Raw genomic sequence first — 19576 nt, 5'->3', positions numbered from 1 at the left:
AAAGTTAGTTTCTCGACAAAGTATCTTATACATATGTGACACACACGACACCTTTATTCATAGTGCATGGAACGTGACCCTGCACGCTAACTTTGGAAGAAAATGTATGCTTACACGAATTCCCAATATCATTTGAAAGATCTCTGTGAAGACACGCAACGTATATTGTGGAAAGTGATGCTACGACATCCAGATAAAGCATTTTATAATAATTTTCTACATGAAAAAGAAAGATGCAAGTTGATGATTAATATTAATTGTATATAGAAAACAAAAAGAAATGATCAAGATGTAACAAAGAGAAAGGTAATTCAATGTACAAAGATAACATTTTTGAGATTATATAATGTATGATGAGACTTATCCAGAGGGGCTCTCCTGTGTACGTGTCTGACTGCAAATTACGTTAAGTTGGGACGAGAACCTCCTCACATATTTATATTCGCTCGTTTTTTTTTTTCTTGTGTCTTTCTTTTCTGGCATCCGTCTTTACCGCTTCCATTGCTATATACCCTCTCTCACATACAGTCTTTTCCGTTGCAGGGCAAAATGTTGAACCATAATGTGGGGTCCGGAATAATAATCAGCAATCAGAGTTTGGTGCTCCAAGGCGTTTCCAGATCGACGGCCGGGAATTACACGTGCGTCGGATACAACACCGAAGGGGACGGAGAAAGCGGCGCCTTCTACCTCAACGTCATGTGTAAATAAGGAAATCCTGGATAAACATTTCCACAGATTTATCTAAAATTCTGATTTTTCCTTGCAGTTTCCCCGACATGCAAACCGAACCAGGTGCGGATTTACGGTGTGGCCAAGCAGGAGCGCGCCCAAATCTCCTGTCTGGTGGAGGCGAATCCACCGGACGTCCAATTCCGATGGACATTCAACAATTCAGCGGATTCCGTCGACGTGGCACAATCGCACATCGCCAGAAGTGGAACATCCAGCGTCGTCTCTTACACCCCGATGACCGAATTGGACTACGGCACGCTCCTCTGTTACGCTTCCAACCGGATCGGACATCAGAGAGTACCGTGCGTCTTCCACATCATCGCCGCAGGTATGGAATTTCTAATGTTAATTCTCTCTTCCCCGACATACTGCTGCTTGCTCGCTTGCACACAAAGGATCTGATGATACACTTTTTTTTCCTTCATTTTCTTTTTTACCCTCGTCGTCTTACATTCTCCTCCTCTTTTTGCTGTCGAGTTTGTTCGTCCGTGACTTAACTGTCTATCGGAGGAAGGGATCACAAAGTCCGGCCGTCCATGAACCAGAATAAACGATCTTAAAGACACTGCATTACGAGGGGAAGCCGTATAAAAGTTCCGCGACACGAAAATTTTATTACGTAAAGTCTCCTCCTATACGGACCTCTGCGCTACGCTTCTTTTTTTTCACTTCAATCTCATGTTCTCCTTTTTTGTTCGTTGTTGTGTTATTTTTCCTTTTCTTCGCTTGTCTTGCTTGCTTTTTATTCGACTGCGGCAAATCCACGGAATTTATTTGCAACAAAAGATTTACGTTTATTGAAATCGTTAACAAAGATTCATTTCGTTACGAAATTGATTCGGTTCCAATTCCACTACACTTTTATATTCATTAGTTTATACTGATAACTTTGATTAAATGAATAATAGTAAAATATTTATATAAATAGGAATGAAATTTTCAAAGTAGAAAACATCAAATAATCTTTTATTATTCAATGGAAACTGTTCACCTAATTCGTGAACAAATCTGTTCATTTATAATTAAAAACTTTGAGTTTATTTATAAAATTAAAAGAAACTAATTTAAAAGTTGTGTTTTCTCCTGAAATCATGTATATTTACAATTGAAATTATTAGGGACTTTAAAATTCACGTTACGTGTTTACAGTTGAATGACACGTGATTGATTAAAAGCTACAAAACATAAATAAATAACGGCGGGTGCGAAATACGAAAGCGAAAACACAGCGGAGGATTAGCGCGATCCGTAATCCGGGGGAATCTGTCACCATTGTAATAATGACACCTGTCAGGTGCTGATTGCGAAACGAGAAACGATGCGCCGATGTGGATAGAGTGCGTCCATACAATTTTGTGATGATGATGAAAAATTAAGGTGAGCAAAATATCGATAGAAAGAAAAACCAGACGATCTCGATTACAAAGTTTTCGGGGTTTCAGCGGTGACGAGAGCATGCAATTTAAAATAGAAAAGATCTCGGAAGACTCGTTCTACCTGAACCTGCTGCTGGGTCTGCCGCGCATTCTGAATCGTTACCGGAAGTACGGCGTAAAATGTCACTACCTGAAGCGATTTCCGGCTCTGAACGAGGACGACATATGCATGTGGGAGCACGAGAATGCCGTCCTTCTGCCATCCGATTTGCGCAAATTCTACACATCTTCGAACGGGTTCCTGTTCAGATGGGCAATGAGCATAGGCAAAGAAGACACGGATATTGTCGGAACTATAAATATCAATGGTTTAGGAGATTTCGTGAGGACGTTGGCCTTCGATAATCCGCCGGAAGTGTACAGGGATGGACAGTTCACCGTTCCCCAGATCGGTACGCACATTAAGGCCTTCGAGCTCGTGTCCGTTGGTAGCGTGTTCAAGGTGATCATGGTCTATTCGAGGTACAAGTTCGCTAATCACGTGTGGATTTATACGAAGGAGAATCAACTGTCGTACCTGACCAGCGATTTCACAGCGTACTTTAAGATGTGCATCAGTCATTTGGGTATTCCCAATTGGCAATTGCTGTACACACCTGAGGGTCCTCCACAATGGTCGCACAATGTTGTCTCGCTTTTGGCACCGCATCTGCTGCGCGTTAGAAAAAGCGATGATCCGCCGAAACGTTTGCGTCCGCAGAGATGCATCAACAAGCTCGATCCTAACGTCTTCAAAGCGAACTACATGTCGCACAGGGAAGATCCTAAGTATTCGCCCAAGAAACGACTGACCGAGAAAGACAAACCCGGCAAATCCAAACCCAGAAGATGATCATAATATTCACAAAATCTAAATTCATTGTTAAATGTCCCTTAAGTAAATCACTTAATACAAACAATTCTTTCTTTTTGTATACCTATTACATGCAATTATAAGAAATGTAATTTTTTATTATAAATCTTAAAATTTGATAACTTCTTACTTTATTTGTAATTATCGAATTTGAAAAGAAAATATTAAAATTATGCTACGATCCGCGCTTTGAAAACTGATCCAAAGTATAAGAAACTGTGTTTTTATGCTAGTCAGGAAGACCATAATAAAAAAAGTAAACATAATACTTTTAATCGCATCCCGATGATGCTTCTTCTCCACCCGCGCGAGAATCACCAAAAAAAAAAAAGATATTTGCCTTTACGACTTCCCGACTTTCTCCGAAAAAAGAAGTCCGCAAAGCCCAGTTTTATTTATATATATATACAATAAAAGTCATATATCATATAATTTCATCGCCGCGGGGTTTTATATACGGAATATCCGTATCCTTCTGCAACACACACACACATCTCGCAGTGAGCCATGAATATTACGGCTCTTTCCGAACCTCACTTTTCGTCGTTCCCTTTTTCTTCTTTTTTTTTATTTATTCCCAACACGAGCCATTTAACCCAACCCCGCTTATCGTCGGGAATCCGGGCACTCGATTTCACCTCGTCAAATGTTGACTCATTTGATTGGTAAAACTGGAATTAATGTTTTATCGAAAATATATGCATTCACTCATCAGATACGCTTTTAATTAAGTAAAAGGATAAAAAATAATTTATTTGAGAAAGTTTTATTCTCTAATTACTCTCAGTTTTCTTCTATACTTTTTCATGATATTTAATGCAAATTAAATTTTAATTTTCATGAAAGTGTATCAAGTTTATAAACTTTACACCCTTTGTTTTTGTGTGTGTCAATTTATAATTTAAATATAAATTGATTTAAGACTAGTATAATAAATATAAATCTTACTAAATAGAAGAAGTGAAAAACTTTATGGATTCCGACTAATGCATACCAGCGTTTCTCAAACTATTGGTTATAGTAAATTATTATTATTTTGCTGAAATTACAAACATAAATAATGTATCAATTAACTGCGATCATTTGCACAAATGATTAATAATTTAAAAAAATAACAAAAATATTCTTAATGTCGAAGTATATTAACAGTTCATCTAATGATTTCGACAAGGGTAGGTTTTTTAATTAAAAGAAGGAAAAAACATTGTTTCGGACAGTTCCCATTAATCTCATTCAACTAAGAATCGGGGAGTGGGGTGGAAAAAAAAAACTTGTTTAACGAAGACAAGGAAAAAAGGATCTGTTGACTCTTGGTATTCGTTTTAGTCAAAAAAATATGCTTTAATTGCTAAGAGTTAGAAATGAATTTAAATCGGTTTTTTTCTTTATTCATTAGTGGAAGAAGAAGGAGAAGAAGCGAAAAAAAAACATACGGAGGGAGAAAATCCATTAAATATTTGATTTTTTTTCTCTCTCTGTCTCTCTCTTCGTTCTCATGCAGCTTCTTTTTGCTCGTTCTTTGCTGGTGGCACAGGGGGAATCATCATTAATTGGCAGCCCCGAGGAGGACGATTCGACCTCTACGCATTATCCGCATCCTCCTGCTGCTCTTCCACCCCCCACCATTTCCTTCCTTCCTTCACCCGGCGACAATATTTCCGAATCCTTGAACTCTGGAGCGCACATCCGCCCAACCAACCAACGTACTCCCTCTTTTTTTTTCTCTTTAAACGCGTATAGTTCTCTCTCCCTCTTCGGGTGATATTACTTTTTTATTGTCCCACGCACCGTACCTCCTCCTCGTCCTCTTTTTGCAAAACAAAGGACACTTTCATTTCATACACAGAAACGCACACAAATGAGTATAATAAATATATAATACGAATAATAATCCGTGTGTATATATATTTTGGAGAGAGAAAAATGCGATGATAACGTCGAAATTGTATTTTCTTTTTCTTCTAACGATGCAATTCGCAGTTTTTCTTTTGGTATCCGTTAGCCAATTTTGAATAAACTGAGTGTGTTTTTATGTGCATGATTTATGTTATCAAATTTATCTCTTTTTTTTTGAAGAAGAATATTATTCTTTTCTTTATATCATTAATAATATTATTATATTATTTCAATCTAAATAGAAAATTAAATAAATAATTGTATAATTCAAGAAAATTTAATTCAAATTGCACAATTTTTCCTTAATTATTGAATTATACAATTATTTGTATATATTTAATGTACAACTTATACAAAACCTCATTCTACATGTTTCAATATAGTTTACATTTCCTTTGTATAATTATCTTTTGTATAATTTTCTTTCAATTTGTATAAAAAAGTAATTGTTACTTTTCGACATTGTTTTATACTTTTTCTGATATTCACGTTTTGTTAGGTAATATTTTTCACCTACTTATTGATTTCATTTAGTTGTTTCTTTTACGTAGTAAATATTAATTAAATTAGAGAATAGTATATACAGTTAGTATATATATTCGATATTTTGTATATACAGTCAACCCTCCTATAATGCGGTACTCTCAGAACGCGGTTTCCATATAACACGGAACTGAATTTGCGACAGCCCTCCTATAACGCGGTACTCTTACAGCACGGTTTCCGTTCAACCGCATCCCATAAGTTCCTTCCGCGCAGCCTATGAATGACTCTAGTAACTGGATATTCTAAGAGATTTTAATATAAGTTTTATTTTACCCTTACTCAAGTGTGGATGGAATGTTCTATTTTAGATTGTATTAGAACTGTGTCATCGGCTTAAATTAAACCATCAACACTTAATTCGTGTTGGAAACCTCTTTTACCTGAAATGGTTCAAGCAATACAAGATGATTCTACAATTTCACTCCCAGTTACAGAAATAGTAAACATTGCTTCTCGTTTAAGCGATGAAGAATTTGCAATAAACCATTAGGATGTAAGAGAACTAGTACTCGGGGAAGAAACTTTAAATGAGGAAGAACTGATGGAATTAATTGATGCATCAACCTCAAATGCGTTGGTAAACGAAAATAAGGAAAAGGAATGGGTGCCAAATCTCGATTTACAAGATGTGAAAAAAGGGCTAAATTTGGCTAAATAATTAGAACTTCATTTTATTCAAACTGATCGTTCAACGGTGCGCAGCGCAAAGTTTAAAAGAGAGTTAAGAAATTGCTTAGCTCCCTATAGAGAGGTTTTAGTGGAGTTAGAAAAAAAAAAGCTACAATCGAAAACCAATGTGAAGATGAACTGAGTGATGAAGACATTTTACCCATTAAAAGAAGGCGAGTTAGGCGACTCATATCTGACAGCGAGGATGAGTGTTGAAAGATTACATAATCTTTTACAAAAGTCTTCATTGTTTTTGTTGAAAAACAGTCTTTTAGTTTAGTTCTTGTTTAATTTTTTTTTATCAATCCTTATATGAACTCTTCAATTCAATTCAATAAAAATAATTTATAATTTATCTTGTCTTTTGTATTTATTGGTCTCCATATAACGCGGTACGAATGATGTGATTTGTACTAATTCCGAGTTTCTTATAGCGCGGTTTCCATATAACGCGATACGCACTTACCGCGTTATAGGAGGGTTGACTGTATATTCGTATTTTGAAAATTACGAACCGAACTATAGTGAATCCGGACTATGCGAGGTATTGCTGTGTTATGTTCATGAAAGTGATCGGTATTATCAGATTAACTATGGAAATTAGTAATCTAATTGGAAATATTACTACTTGCACTGTATATTGTGTACGTGTGAACAGAAGAGTGACAGAATTTCGTAGCGAAAATGTTGACTTTAAAAAAAATGCAGTTGTACGGCCGTGCACATCGGAATGGCACGGCGTGATAAATAACGATGACGTAATTACCTTAGGGAGTAAATGACGTTGATTGGATTAGGATTTCATCTGGTTTGCCGTGCTCATGTGAATATGTGCTTGATGCACATTCGCTGCATGAATTCAGGCCCAGTCATGACCATAGAGAGAGAGAGAAATGTAATTCATTCATCATCCCATTAGTTACTCTCGTGCACTTCGCATCCGAGATCTAATTTAATTTCATATACGGAATATATTTTTACATACATGCATGCATGTGGAACTGGATACTTTAATGACGCAAACCTATCATTCCACTGGGTTTAGCAAGTTGGCAGAGAAGAGTTTCTTCTTTTCCTTTTTTTTTTCATTCATTCATTTCGTCCTTTTCCATTTCCTTTCGATCTCTTTATACGTCTCTTTCTCTTTTTTTTATTCCATTCTTTATTCCATCTTCTACCTATGCCGGAAATGCGAATCGTATACGTATATTTCGTTCATGTAAATTCTCAGTCTGAGGATATTTTAATGGGATGCCGGGATGGGGGGGCGATGTGGCGTTATTTCGGCGGCGGCGGCAAGGGAAAAGTTCAGTGCAGGGAAGAAATATTACGGAAAGTCGTTGTAAAGTAATTAAGGTCCCAGTTTTTTCTCAGTAGATTAGCGCAGGACGTGCGACCCAAATCCACCCACGAAACCCAAACGTATATACGAACACACACTAACACTCACAAAACACATACACCGGAGAAGCCCACCGGTTCAGTCATTATAACTTCATATCAGAAAATGAAGAGAAGAGTTTTTTTTTTGTTCTTGCTATTAACGAAACTTTCGTTGCTACATCCATAATCCCTCGCTAATACCAATGAACCAATGAAATATTAGTTAACTTTTTTTAATCGTTCTCTGCGACACACCATAAATCTTCAGCTTACAAATAATTTCCATAAATCAACTTTAGTTTAATTATTTACCTCAAATTTTGTTAAATCTGTTCCTAAAGTAGAAAAAAGTATAAGATTCTATAAATTTAATTGTTTTTAGAACAATTTCAATTAATCCGATTTCAAACAGTGCAATAGAATGATTGATTTTTGGAGTTTACAAAGTTTGCTTTGAATGACGTTTTCAATTACTAACTTGTGATAAATTACCTTAAAAAAAAGTGAATCTTCTATTGGAATTAATTTAAAGTTATGAAACTTATAATTTCAGCTTAAAATATTTTAATTCATTGCGTTTATATACAAAAAAAAACTATGATTAATTTAGCGAAATGTTGTATTTAAAAGTAATTATTTTTTACCAAATTAATTTATTATATAATAATTACACTAGCTTTACTAAATGTATATGTATTTTGTGCATCAATCGATATATTATTTTAATGAACATTATTTATTCGTGTATTTATTATTATTTCAACCATCAACCGAATATATCATTTAATTCATTTTGAATACACACTCAGACACACACCAAAACCGTTACGTATTTATTTATTTACAATTCATTTAGCCTAATTAAAACGTGGACGCTAAATTAACTTTTTCAATTTTGCAGTATACAGGGTGGGCAATTTCGGAGGTAATTATAATATCATTATAATTACATAGCAGAAAATTTAATCATTTGCGTAATAATTGAAATGTGTTAGCGGGCCGTGTAAAGTTGATAGGGGCCAGTAGAGACTCGCGGGCCCTGATGTAGATTGACAATTAATTACATATAATGAATTATTATTATGATTAGTGTTTCAGATAGATAACGTACATTTACTTTTAACATTCATTATATTTTAATCAGTATAAAAAAAACATTGAAAAGTGAATATTTTAATTTAACGATTTTCGTTAACAAATCGTTTATGGTTAACGGAGATTCCGCACTTTGCGAAGTTATATCTTTTTTTTACGTTGGAACAGTTTTCTTATTGTTCTCGTTTTCATTTTAATCTCCTTCGCTAATAATCTTTAATTTTTACTGTCTCCTCGTCGCTCTTTTCTTTATCTGGCATATAAAGTTTGTTTATTTTCTTTCATATATTTTTTTTCATTGCAGGACGTCCGGACCAAGTGCACAACTGCACAATTTCAAACATTTCTATGACATCTTTTTCAATAAGATGTTCGGAGGGTTTCAACGGAGGATTACCTCAGTCTTTTCTGCTCGAAGTAAGTAAATCGCATATATCTACAACACTGCTGCGAAGTCGTCTTACTTTGCTTGAGATTGTGTTTCTCGTCTTCATCTTTCCTTTGTTATCATATAGTGGACGCACATATGCAGTATTTAAAAACTTAGATTTTATATCTTATTCACATGTCCACCATAATCTTTCATGTCAAGGCAAATCTACCATGATTTTCATGTCCCGGCGCATCTACATAATTTTTCATTCATCATAATAGTAATCATTTCATTACTATTTCATAGATTTATTATTACAGTTTCTTTCTATTTCACGGTCTTAATGAAAAGAAAATATTTCTTTTGCTATAAGATTATGCACAATTCAAAGCTATTTTTTCTCATATATATTTTTTTGTTGTTGTTGCTTCTCAAAGACTATAATTAAAAGTAATAAAGTTGTCCCGAGGGGCAATTACCAGAATTGATAACGAGAAAATATTTGACGTCCAATTACCTAAGCTCCATTCACTAGATGTAAAATTTGGCGCAAAAGAGCCCCTAGCCCGAGCCATGTCATCAACAAAATTCAACCCTTACTTTCTTCCCCCTTCAAAACGCCTGTTGTTTCAATCCTCAAGTTTGTTCGCTTCCTTCGTAACTTCCGACTTCTTAATTGAGTCCGCAGAAAAGTCTACAATATTGTATATGTTTTGATTGAGGAAACCAATTTAAAACAATTTAAAACTGGAAAGTTGTTAACCAATACTTCTGAAGTAAGTTTTATAGTGCATGGGAAAAGTAAGTGCACGAGAAGTTATGGAAACTATACATCTTCCATCTACTCTACAAAAATTCTCAAGAAATATTTGATAAATTACTTGGCAAATATCAAATTCTCAAAACCAATTTCATAAATTAATTGTTTAGTATTTGTTTGCCAAATCTATTGATTCTTATACGATTTGTTTTGTGTTTTCGTTTAGGTTCGTGAGAGTCATAGCCAAGAGATGAAGAACAACCTGTCATCGCCGGTGGCCAGGTTTGCAGTGACGGGTCTCGAGGCGGGCGCCCAATACCAGGCTGGTGTATTCTCCTACAATTCGAAGGGTCGCAGCGAACCCGTCATCCTGCAGGCTGCAACCCTCAGGCTACCCGAGAAACAATTGACTGCTGAGAAGGGTGAGTGACGGTTTCCAGAAGCAAATTAATGTTTGCCCGATGCGAATGAAAAAAAAAGGGAACAAGCAAAACAAACAAAAACAAAATCGAGCTTTAACGTTGTTAAATGGAAAAATTTCCGCAGGACAAATCCAAAGGTAAAACAAGATTCTGCTCTATACCTTTCAATAGGAAACAAAAAAAATAATCGATAGTCCTGATATTTTGTTTTTAGTTTGTTCACTTGTATTTCTGCTCGAATTGAATATATGAAAACAAAGAGTTTCATTTAAATTACAATATACGAATCATTTTTTGCCGTTTTTTAAATTTGTCTATATTTTTGTCTAAAAGTAAATAAATTTTGTACTTTTTTAACTATAAAATGCATAACTGCTTGTTGCTATTACATAATTACATTCCAAATGAGCAAATAGATTATAGATTGAGTTTATATATCTAAAAGCTTCTTTTCATTCTTAACTAGTTTTCACGTAAAAAGCAACTAGAGCTTAAAATCTTTTTATTCTCTCTGCAAATCAATATTTTCTTCAGGTGTATTTTTATATGTTTGGTAGTACAATCAATTTGTTTTTGATTGATTCCTAACCTTTTCTCTTGAGACACGTAACTTCTTTCGTTTACAAATATACTTTAGCTCTGAAAAAAAAACACACACAAATTGATATTTCGAATCTAATATTAATTAAATTTCATGATTAATTAACGTTTATTTCTATCTAAAAAATAATTTAAAATGTAATTTACTTTCAAGTTATATTTACTGAACTATTTAATGGTTTTTAGTTGTTAATTAAATTCGCAATTAATTTCTGAGTTAAATATTTTGAATTATTTCAGTTGTTTAACAGTTTACGGACGAGCGGCAAATATACCCGCCAAACATTTTATATAGGAAAAACTATGTTTGTACATAATTTTATGAATAACACTGTGGGGCGCAGTCATTTTCTTAGCAAGACGTCATCAGTTTTTTTTTTTCATTAAGTTTTGACTTAAATTCTGTATAATTGCTACAGTTTTCCACTTTTCGTAATAATTTTTTTGTTATATTTGTTATATTTTTTCTTTGATTTTGAGTTATTTCTGAGCTGTTTGTATGTACTAATAATATTATAATGTTTTACTGTCAGAAATATCTAATAGGGCAAATTCGTCAGGATTTATGCAATTCGCAATAGATTTTAATATAGATTGTTTCGTTTTCTGTTTAGAGAGTCAACGTTCCGGATTCCGGTTCACGCCGATGATGAGTGTGTTGATCGGCGTTGTTTCTGCCCTCTTGATCGTTGCTTTGGTGGTGATCCTGGTATTGAGGTTGCAGTGCAATCACAACGAGGGTCGCCGGAAGCGCCACAAGAATGGACAGCTGGGGGCGGGTGGTGCCGGCGGCGGGGGAAGCGGATCCGAGCACAGGGGCTCCACCAGCGGCCCCACCTTCAGTGACAAAGGGGGTAAGTTTCCGGCGGTCCGAAACTCGCATCCAGCAGATGAGGAAGTTATTAATTAAATATCACTTGAGCCTCTCTCTCTGCTTCTGCCTCTGCTTCACGAACTTATTATTAGTACACAAGGGAAAATTATTGTCGTCCGGTGATCAATGGATCCGCAGAACAACAAACTGTATTAGGCGAACAATCGTAAAACGCGATTCAATCACCATTACCACTAGCTCACAAAGCGATCATCAAAACAAACAAACTTTTTCATAACGCACAAATTCTTGATAAAGACAAATACATAAAAAGGCATCAATTTTATTCACTAATTAATTTATAGTTGTCCGTAAAATGCAGTTGTATAATTACACAACTATGTCTCTTTTCATATATTGTGTGATTGCAGCGACTATAAAGTAAAAATTAGGTTATTTTTATAAAAATAGACATTATGCATATGATTAATCTAAAGAAAAAAGTATCAAATATCAATATTTTTGGGTCAAGAAAGCAGTCCTAAGAAAAACAAAACATAAAGATTGAGACTAAAAATACCATTATTTTTCTTAATTAGCAAGTGTTAATGTATTTTATGTGTAACTAAAACAACTCATATTCTTATAAAGTGGACCAGTAAATTTGAAAGGTTGGACATCCCTGGTCTGGAAGAATTTGATCAATTAATTAGGAAATTGAACTAATAACTTTAGATGCATTTTAATGTTCAATATTTTGTAAAGTTTTCGAACTTTAATTAAAAAAAAACGATCATTAATGAAAAATTAAAAAAAAATCTTTTGAAAATTTCATAATGAATCTTAACTAGATCGAAGCCGCACTATGCGAGCTATTTCTGTACTTTATATAGTCTAGTATAAAGGAAATCCTTTCTAAATGCTATGAAGACCTTATAAAATTTTATTTGTTTGCAAATTATAGTAATAGAAATATTTGAAATATTATTAACAAAATTAGTGAATCAACAATATAAATATTTAATGTTATTATTTGCTTGTGAAATTATATATCTACAACAAAAAAAATTAAAACTAAAATGCAAACTGCAAATACAGGAGAAGTCCACTAAAGCAGAATATCTGCAACAAAGCGTTGATATATTGTCCAGTATTACGTCCAAATTGATATACGCCATCAGCATTCACGGAAACACTACGAAATGCAACATTAACAAAATAGGACAACGACAGAAGAACAAACATCAAAACATATTTTTAAAACGAGCCACGACAGCCAACTATTATTTAACAAAATTTATTTATTCACACCAGTTAAAATATTACCTTATTTATTTATATTACATAAAATGCATTCAAACTATAAATTTATCCAAAATTAATTATTAATAATTCTGCAGATTACCTTCAACTATTATGAATAATGACAGGTTGAAATGTTTAACATAGAAAATATTGTTTCTAATCAATTTACTGCGAAGTGTGCGCTGCTCATTTTTTGCTTCAATTGTCATAAATGTTATTTAATTGTCTGCCTTGTCACCTGTTTAATAATATTTTATATTAATGATCTCCCGCTTAATAAACGAGCCGTTTATTTTTTTTTGTCGACGTCCATTAGCGAAAGCTGACGATTCTCGTTTGTTTCGCTTAATGAAAACGCGTTATAATTAAATAATCTTTAGATTAATGTTGGTTTCTGCCTCTTGCGTATTAATATCTAGTAAACTGTTAAAACCATTATCTTTCTCGATTTATTGTATTCCTTCTGTTTGCAATAATTTCATTTTGCATTTAAATGCAAACATTTATTATTTTGTTTAATGCGTTTATTAAATAAAAATATTATTATTTCCAATGCGTTTGCATTTGAATTCGTGTAAATAATAATTGTATAATTAATTATTTAAATGTACCGTTGTTTATGTTAATACAGAACGCAAATAAATTAACGTTGTATATTTTTTTTATATAAAAAAGATTAATTGGGAATTTGCGCATTTCCAATATCGAAATGTTTTATTTATTATAAAAGTGAAGTATATATATAATAGAAATTATACATTTTGCGGTTTGAAATTAATTCAATTCAATTTACTTTATGTAAAAAAAATCATTTTTAGTTTAACATTTTCCCATATATTTACGATTATTACCAATCAAGTGTGCCGAACACTAATGTCATCTGTTATATAATTTATACACCTATTACTGATAAAATGGAGCTTCCAGTATTTAATATTTAACCGTCATAAAGATCAACTCTTTGAACTGAAATTGATATTTAATTATAAAAAAAGTAATTAGATAACAAGATTTGACATTTGCTGAAAGGCATTCGTGCGTTATATTACCAGTTGTCATTTAGAGTTGTAATAGGCAACTCTTGTAACTCCACGCGTTTTTATTAACGTCTTGGAGATTTCTTGATATTATCTTCTTCTTCTTCTTTTTTTTTTCCTTGTTCGGTCTTCGCAATATTTACGTTTATTAGAAAAATGAATGGGATTCCATAAAGTTTTCTACGTCGAGCAAGAAGATAGAGGTCGAGCGAAATAAGCTAAATTATTTTTCCGCCCTTCGCTCTGTCCTCTATATATATATATATTATTTTCTTGATATTATTAGATTTATACTCTCTCCTCACCATTGTTAATTCATTTCTTTATGTTCTGTTTTTCTTTTTCTTTCGTTTGTTGAAGGCGGCAGTCCGATATCGAAGCACGACTCTAGCGCCGGGGAATGCGACAGTGACGAGAAGAATCCGGACATAATTCCGCAGCCGAACGATGGCGACGAGGTGTCCGGAGTTGGCGGCATGGGTGGAATAGGAGGAATCGTGGGTGGAATGGGCGGTGGTCTGATGGGTGGGCCGACGGACTACGGCAGGAAGAGACAGCACGTCTCCACAATAGAAACGTCCCCGAGTCGCAGCCTCCTACATCAGGCCGGCAATTCCGGCTACATCGGATATTGTACGTTGCGTAATGGCATTCCATTACATGAGATGTCCGCCGCCGCCGCCTCCTCCATACCTCAGCAGCAGCAGCAACCGACGCCCCAACAAAAACTCATAGTAAGTAATTTATAATATGTCCGAAGGAACTTCGTCTAGTCTAGTGCGGCCTGCATTCTTCCGCCGGCGGCGGCAGCAACGCCGCCTCCCAGAACATTGTTCTCGGGGGGCCATCACCTTCTTCTTTTTCTTCTGCTACCTTTCTCACTAAAGAGGTTTTGATTGATGATGCGCCTTCATAGCACCGAAATCCCCGCCGGTAAAACGATTGCCTCTTCTTTATTCAGTCTTATTTATTTTAACACAATAGCAGACAATGCAAAGAAGCGAGCTCCTACACATTTGCAATATTATTAGCCGTACAATAACTTCAGTTAATTGAATTTAATCATAAACAACATAAAAAAAAACTACTTTACATCAAATGATTTATTATCTATATTTCATATTTGTTAAAAGTTTTTCCCCTCAATTAATAATTTTTCGGTAAATATTTTTATCAAAAATCGCTTAACGGGTAATTAACTATTATGTTTTAAGAAAAAAATAATATATTAACAAAAAAAAAAGAAAATAAACAAATACGAAATAAGTTTGCACTCGGCGAATTTCAATTATAACTGGAAAAACATTTTCAATTTGCGTGTGAAAATTACCGACATTATCAAAATTTACCGGTAAAATCGTTAAATTGATCGTTAAAACGACTTACAGAATATTAATATACAGTAAGTCCTCGACTTACGCGATTAATTGGTTCAGAATGATTTCGCGTAAGTCGAAATCGTGTTAGTCAAGGACTGACTGTACTTAAATTTTAACTGTCGATATTTGACATTATCCAATATAGTATAATAAATTAAATGTATTCCGAAATAATTAGTAACTATTAAGATATTAGATATGATTTCAAGATTAAAATTTTTGAAATTATAATGCGTCTTTATCAAAAAAAAAAAATATTTGTAATTATTTATTTTGCTAAAGTAAAAATAATATCAATGCATCCACGCGGATTCTACTAGAATTTCAATGTGTTGATTTTGTTATATAATTAGTAGTTTCGGAAATTTGATAGCGACGAGCGTTGCCGGTGCAGTCTTCTAATTAACTCATCATCTTACATCAACAATTTCACATAAGTTTTGAGATCGTACGCAGGAATGTTGCATCTGCAGGAAAATTCGGTGTAACTCAGGGGAGAAACTAATTATCTAGTCTAGTCAATGAACAACACAAGTCAATTGCAACAGCGGATGGTTGCAATAGCAGCTGAAATCATCTATTTCGTTGGTGGATAAATCGACGATGAGTTCCATTGAAGCAGTCACAGAAAATGGGGGAAAATGGTTTTAACACTTTAAAGATTAATACTTGCGTTGAAGCGAGACATAAATAAAGAAAAACGAATATGTCAGCTTTCAGGAAAGATTGGAGTAGAAGAAATAAACGTCTTTGTTAAAAAAGAAAGAAAGAGAATAAGGAAAAGGCCCTAATTGAGACAATTTGTCCTTTTTGGAGCCAAGTCAGCGCGAGCTGAAAAGAACGAGACGAAAAGAAACATATTTGAACTGAATATTAAACGTTATCCAAACTGCTTTTAAGAACAATAAAAGCTTTTTTTTAGACCGTCCGTTCGCATATTCTTCTCACCACGCGCTCACCTGACGAGCGAAACTTAATTAATAACTTATGTATATTTCAGCGCACGCTGAAACTCTTGTTACGAGCTCGAACTTAATGTCGCATTAAGCCATTTATAACTCCGGTACTTTACTCAATTTACCGCCTCTAATGGATGCAGGTTTTTTCTTGATTTAATCATCATCAACGTTACGTAATCGCATGCGCTCCTTTCTAATTAATTTTCAACCTTTTTTTTTAATTTCATTTCATAAAATGCTTATAAAATCGGATATTTCCTATGCCCAATTATATGATTGTTATGTTCTTTTTTTCTTCTTTTCTTCTGGTACACGTTTAAGCCTACAATAACAAAAAAAAAGGTACATGTGTTTGCAGATGGAAAATGAACGACGTTGTTAATATACGTAGGATTTTGTTCGCGGGCAATTGTTAATAACTCAATTTATATGCACTTTCAATTAAAATTCTTTCATTTTTGAGGTGAAAACAAACTGGCTGTTCATTAATACTGATAAATTTGTTTCCAAAAAGTCAAAAAGGGTTCGTACAGCGAAAAAAACGTGCGTTCAAGTAATTTCTTTACAAAATATGTACATACAAATTTGACCTTTTGAATTCTCTATACTCTGATAATAAATACGGGCAAAATTCTATGTAAATTAAGAAAAAAATAAACTCATTTAGAGCGCAATTCACAAATGTAAAATCGCCATGTTTTGATTTATTCTATAACTATAAACACTACAAATACGTCGATTTTTTTTTGCAACCACTGACATCTATCCGATTGACATTGTACTTTCTTATTTGTACGTTAGTTCGGATAAAGCGACGTAAATAAAAATGATATATACATTAGGAGAATTATGATGAAAAGAGTTAAAAAATAATCAACTTAAATAATATTACCAAATTACTTTGAATACTTTCTAATTATCGTAAAAGCTTTCGGTGAGCGCTATAATTCATATTAAAATTCTCGGGAGAGCCTTTTCATCAACTAACTCTTGTGTTCGCTTAAAAGCTACGCGACGATTAAGTTTCGTTTAACACTCAGTTTTTCCATCCCCTCACTTTTTTTCTTGTTTTGATTTATCTTTCGCGTGTGTCTTATTTATGTGCATGCAGTTGCATGCGTGTGGCGGAGGCGCCGGGTATGGCAAAGTTATTTGACGGGAATTTTAAGTGTCGCGTCGCATTATGTAGCTCAGTACAAATTTAATATCATCCCTTGCACATTGAACGCGAAACAAAGGGGTGGCGGAGGAGGATTCTCTCTCCCTATCTTTTTTTTTAACTTGCGCATCCTCCACGTTCAGAGATGGAGAAGGGTGCTGTTGCTGCTGCTGCTATGTGACCTCAGAAGTCACGTACAAGAGGGGGGCCGCTTATTCTACTCTCCTGCAGCCCATCTGCTTTGCGTCACTGTATTATTATTCAGATGAGTGATGCAGAAGAAAAGCACGAGGAAAGGTAAAACTCGTCCTGCAAAAACCCCCGCACTCATTCTCCGCGGATGAATAAGGGTGAGAAAGGAGATGGGAAAGGGAAAAGGGAGAGCCGTTTGAGATGACGACAAACGAGTCGGGGAATAGAAATTCGAAACAGTACATTAGGTCCAAAGCCAACTCGCGCAATCATCGCCAAATAACTACCCAATAAAACGAATCCTTATCATATATTTTTTTTATCCTCTGACGATTCTCTCCCTTTCATCTTCCCTTTATGCCCGATATTTGTCCCGGATAAACGAACATAATTGTGTCCCTAATCCAAATTTTGATACGTAATAACCTATCTATATCTGCGCACGGTCTGCTATTTGTGTCTACTTAATGAATTCAACACTTATACAAATTTACTAAAAATTATATACCTTAAAAATTGATTTTCTCAGAAACTATAGTAGGTAGAATGGATCTAAAAGATGCATATGAAACTTGGATGTTTGGGGAATGTAGTAATTATTCAATTATCGCTATGATTTCCTCCATTTTTCTGTAATTGTAAAACGAATGTATAGTTTTGCAAATTTATATTAATCTATGTTTTAATAGCATAATCCGCAGATGATAGGTCCGTACGCTCCATGCACACTGCCACGCCAGCCGCCCCAATGGCAGTACGGACCTGTTTCGCATCTGCCGCCCGGTATGTACCCAATTCAGTACAGGGGCGCTCATCCGCTGAACCAGAGACCGCGCCCGGCGCCCCGAGAGGCGCCGATTCCGATGCAGCCCATGAAGACGTCGACGGGTACCAGCTGCGAAGAGGAACCTTCAGCTGATACACCTTTGATGGTCAACAAGAGAGAGAGCACCGTTTGACAGGTCACCCCGCTGTAAACATTTTCAATATTAGGTTCATCGTTGACCCATCATCATACATCAACATAACATGGGATAATTGAAAATCTAAGACCAATTACTACTGCTTTCTGACTCGTCTTCTTAGTTGGAACAATGATCGTCTGTATAGTCTAAAGAAATCAATCACACAACAGAAATATATATATGACGACTTTGATTCCATCAACTGAACGATTCTCGTTATATAATTTCAACAAAAACGCATCTGAAATAAATCAATTACATCTATTTCATTTCATGCTCTAACGCAATGTAAATACTATGCAGTATACAAATATTTATTCATATTCACATACATTTAACAATATTTGCATTCGACCATAACAGATTTCATAGATTTTTTTAACGTAATTTACATATCCAGGACATGGACATAATTGAAATAATTTTCAAGAAATCTCTAAGATAAAACTTGTGTATAAATATCTAAAAAAAAATGTTTTTTTCACTGTAATTTTACGTAGGGGGAAAAGAAAACGTTTTCTTGGTTTAAGTGAGAAGCATTATGCGAAGCCAAAAACGAAACACTTAATGTTAGTTACAAAACTGAAACGTAATGCTCATTGTATGCTCAAATATAAATACTAATTATGTGAATGGTTAAAGTGTAATTAAATAAAAACGAAATGCAATGTTTACAGATATAAACAAAAATTGCAATGAAATTGCAATTTAAATGAAAATATTGGGAATTTATAAAAATCAATGTGTATATATTATATATGTGGATAATACTGTGAATGATTGAAAGACTGGCGCAGTAGCTGGATTTTTTTTTGTATAATGATCGTGTTTCAGTTCTATATTTCTAGGGCAATTCGTATGATCATCGTAATGTAAATGTATAACGAAAATTATAGATAAAATCACTCTCTCTCTCTCTTTATACATTATTATATAAATACTAATGAATAAATGCGTGGTGATGCATTATTACTATTTGATAATCCAAAGTGAATGTG

The 19576-nt window shown here is 34.3% G+C and overlaps 1 protein-coding gene across 1 annotated transcript in view; it reads left to right on the top strand.

The window, feature by feature from the left end:
- Positions 1 to 19214, top strand: part of LOC108563941 (protein turtle) — a 43055-nt gene extending 23841 nt beyond the window's left edge. Inside the window, exons 6-13 of the mRNA XM_017922786.1 lie at positions 544 to 703; positions 770 to 1063; positions 8420 to 8443; positions 8918 to 9030; positions 9973 to 10168; positions 11383 to 11622; positions 14285 to 14658; positions 18303 to 19214. Coding sequence (XP_017778275.1) covers positions 544 to 703; positions 770 to 1063; positions 8420 to 8443; positions 8918 to 9030; positions 9973 to 10168; positions 11383 to 11622; positions 14285 to 14658; positions 18303 to 18572 — 1671 coding nt within the window. The 3' untranslated portion in view covers positions 18573 to 19214. The remainder of the gene's footprint in view (positions 1 to 543; positions 704 to 769; positions 1064 to 8419; positions 8444 to 8917; positions 9031 to 9972; positions 10169 to 11382; positions 11623 to 14284; positions 14659 to 18302) is intronic.
- Positions 19215 to 19576: the final 362 nt, after the last annotated feature.

This window comes from Nicrophorus vespilloides, unplaced genomic scaffold (genome assembly GCF_001412225.1).
Source record: "Nicrophorus vespilloides isolate i.1.1-1 unplaced genomic scaffold, Nicve_v1.0, whole genome shotgun sequence".
NCBI classification, from domain to species: Eukaryota; Metazoa; Arthropoda; class Insecta; order Coleoptera; family Silphidae; genus Nicrophorus; species Nicrophorus vespilloides.
This window is presented reverse-complemented; position numbering and strand designations above follow the sequence as displayed.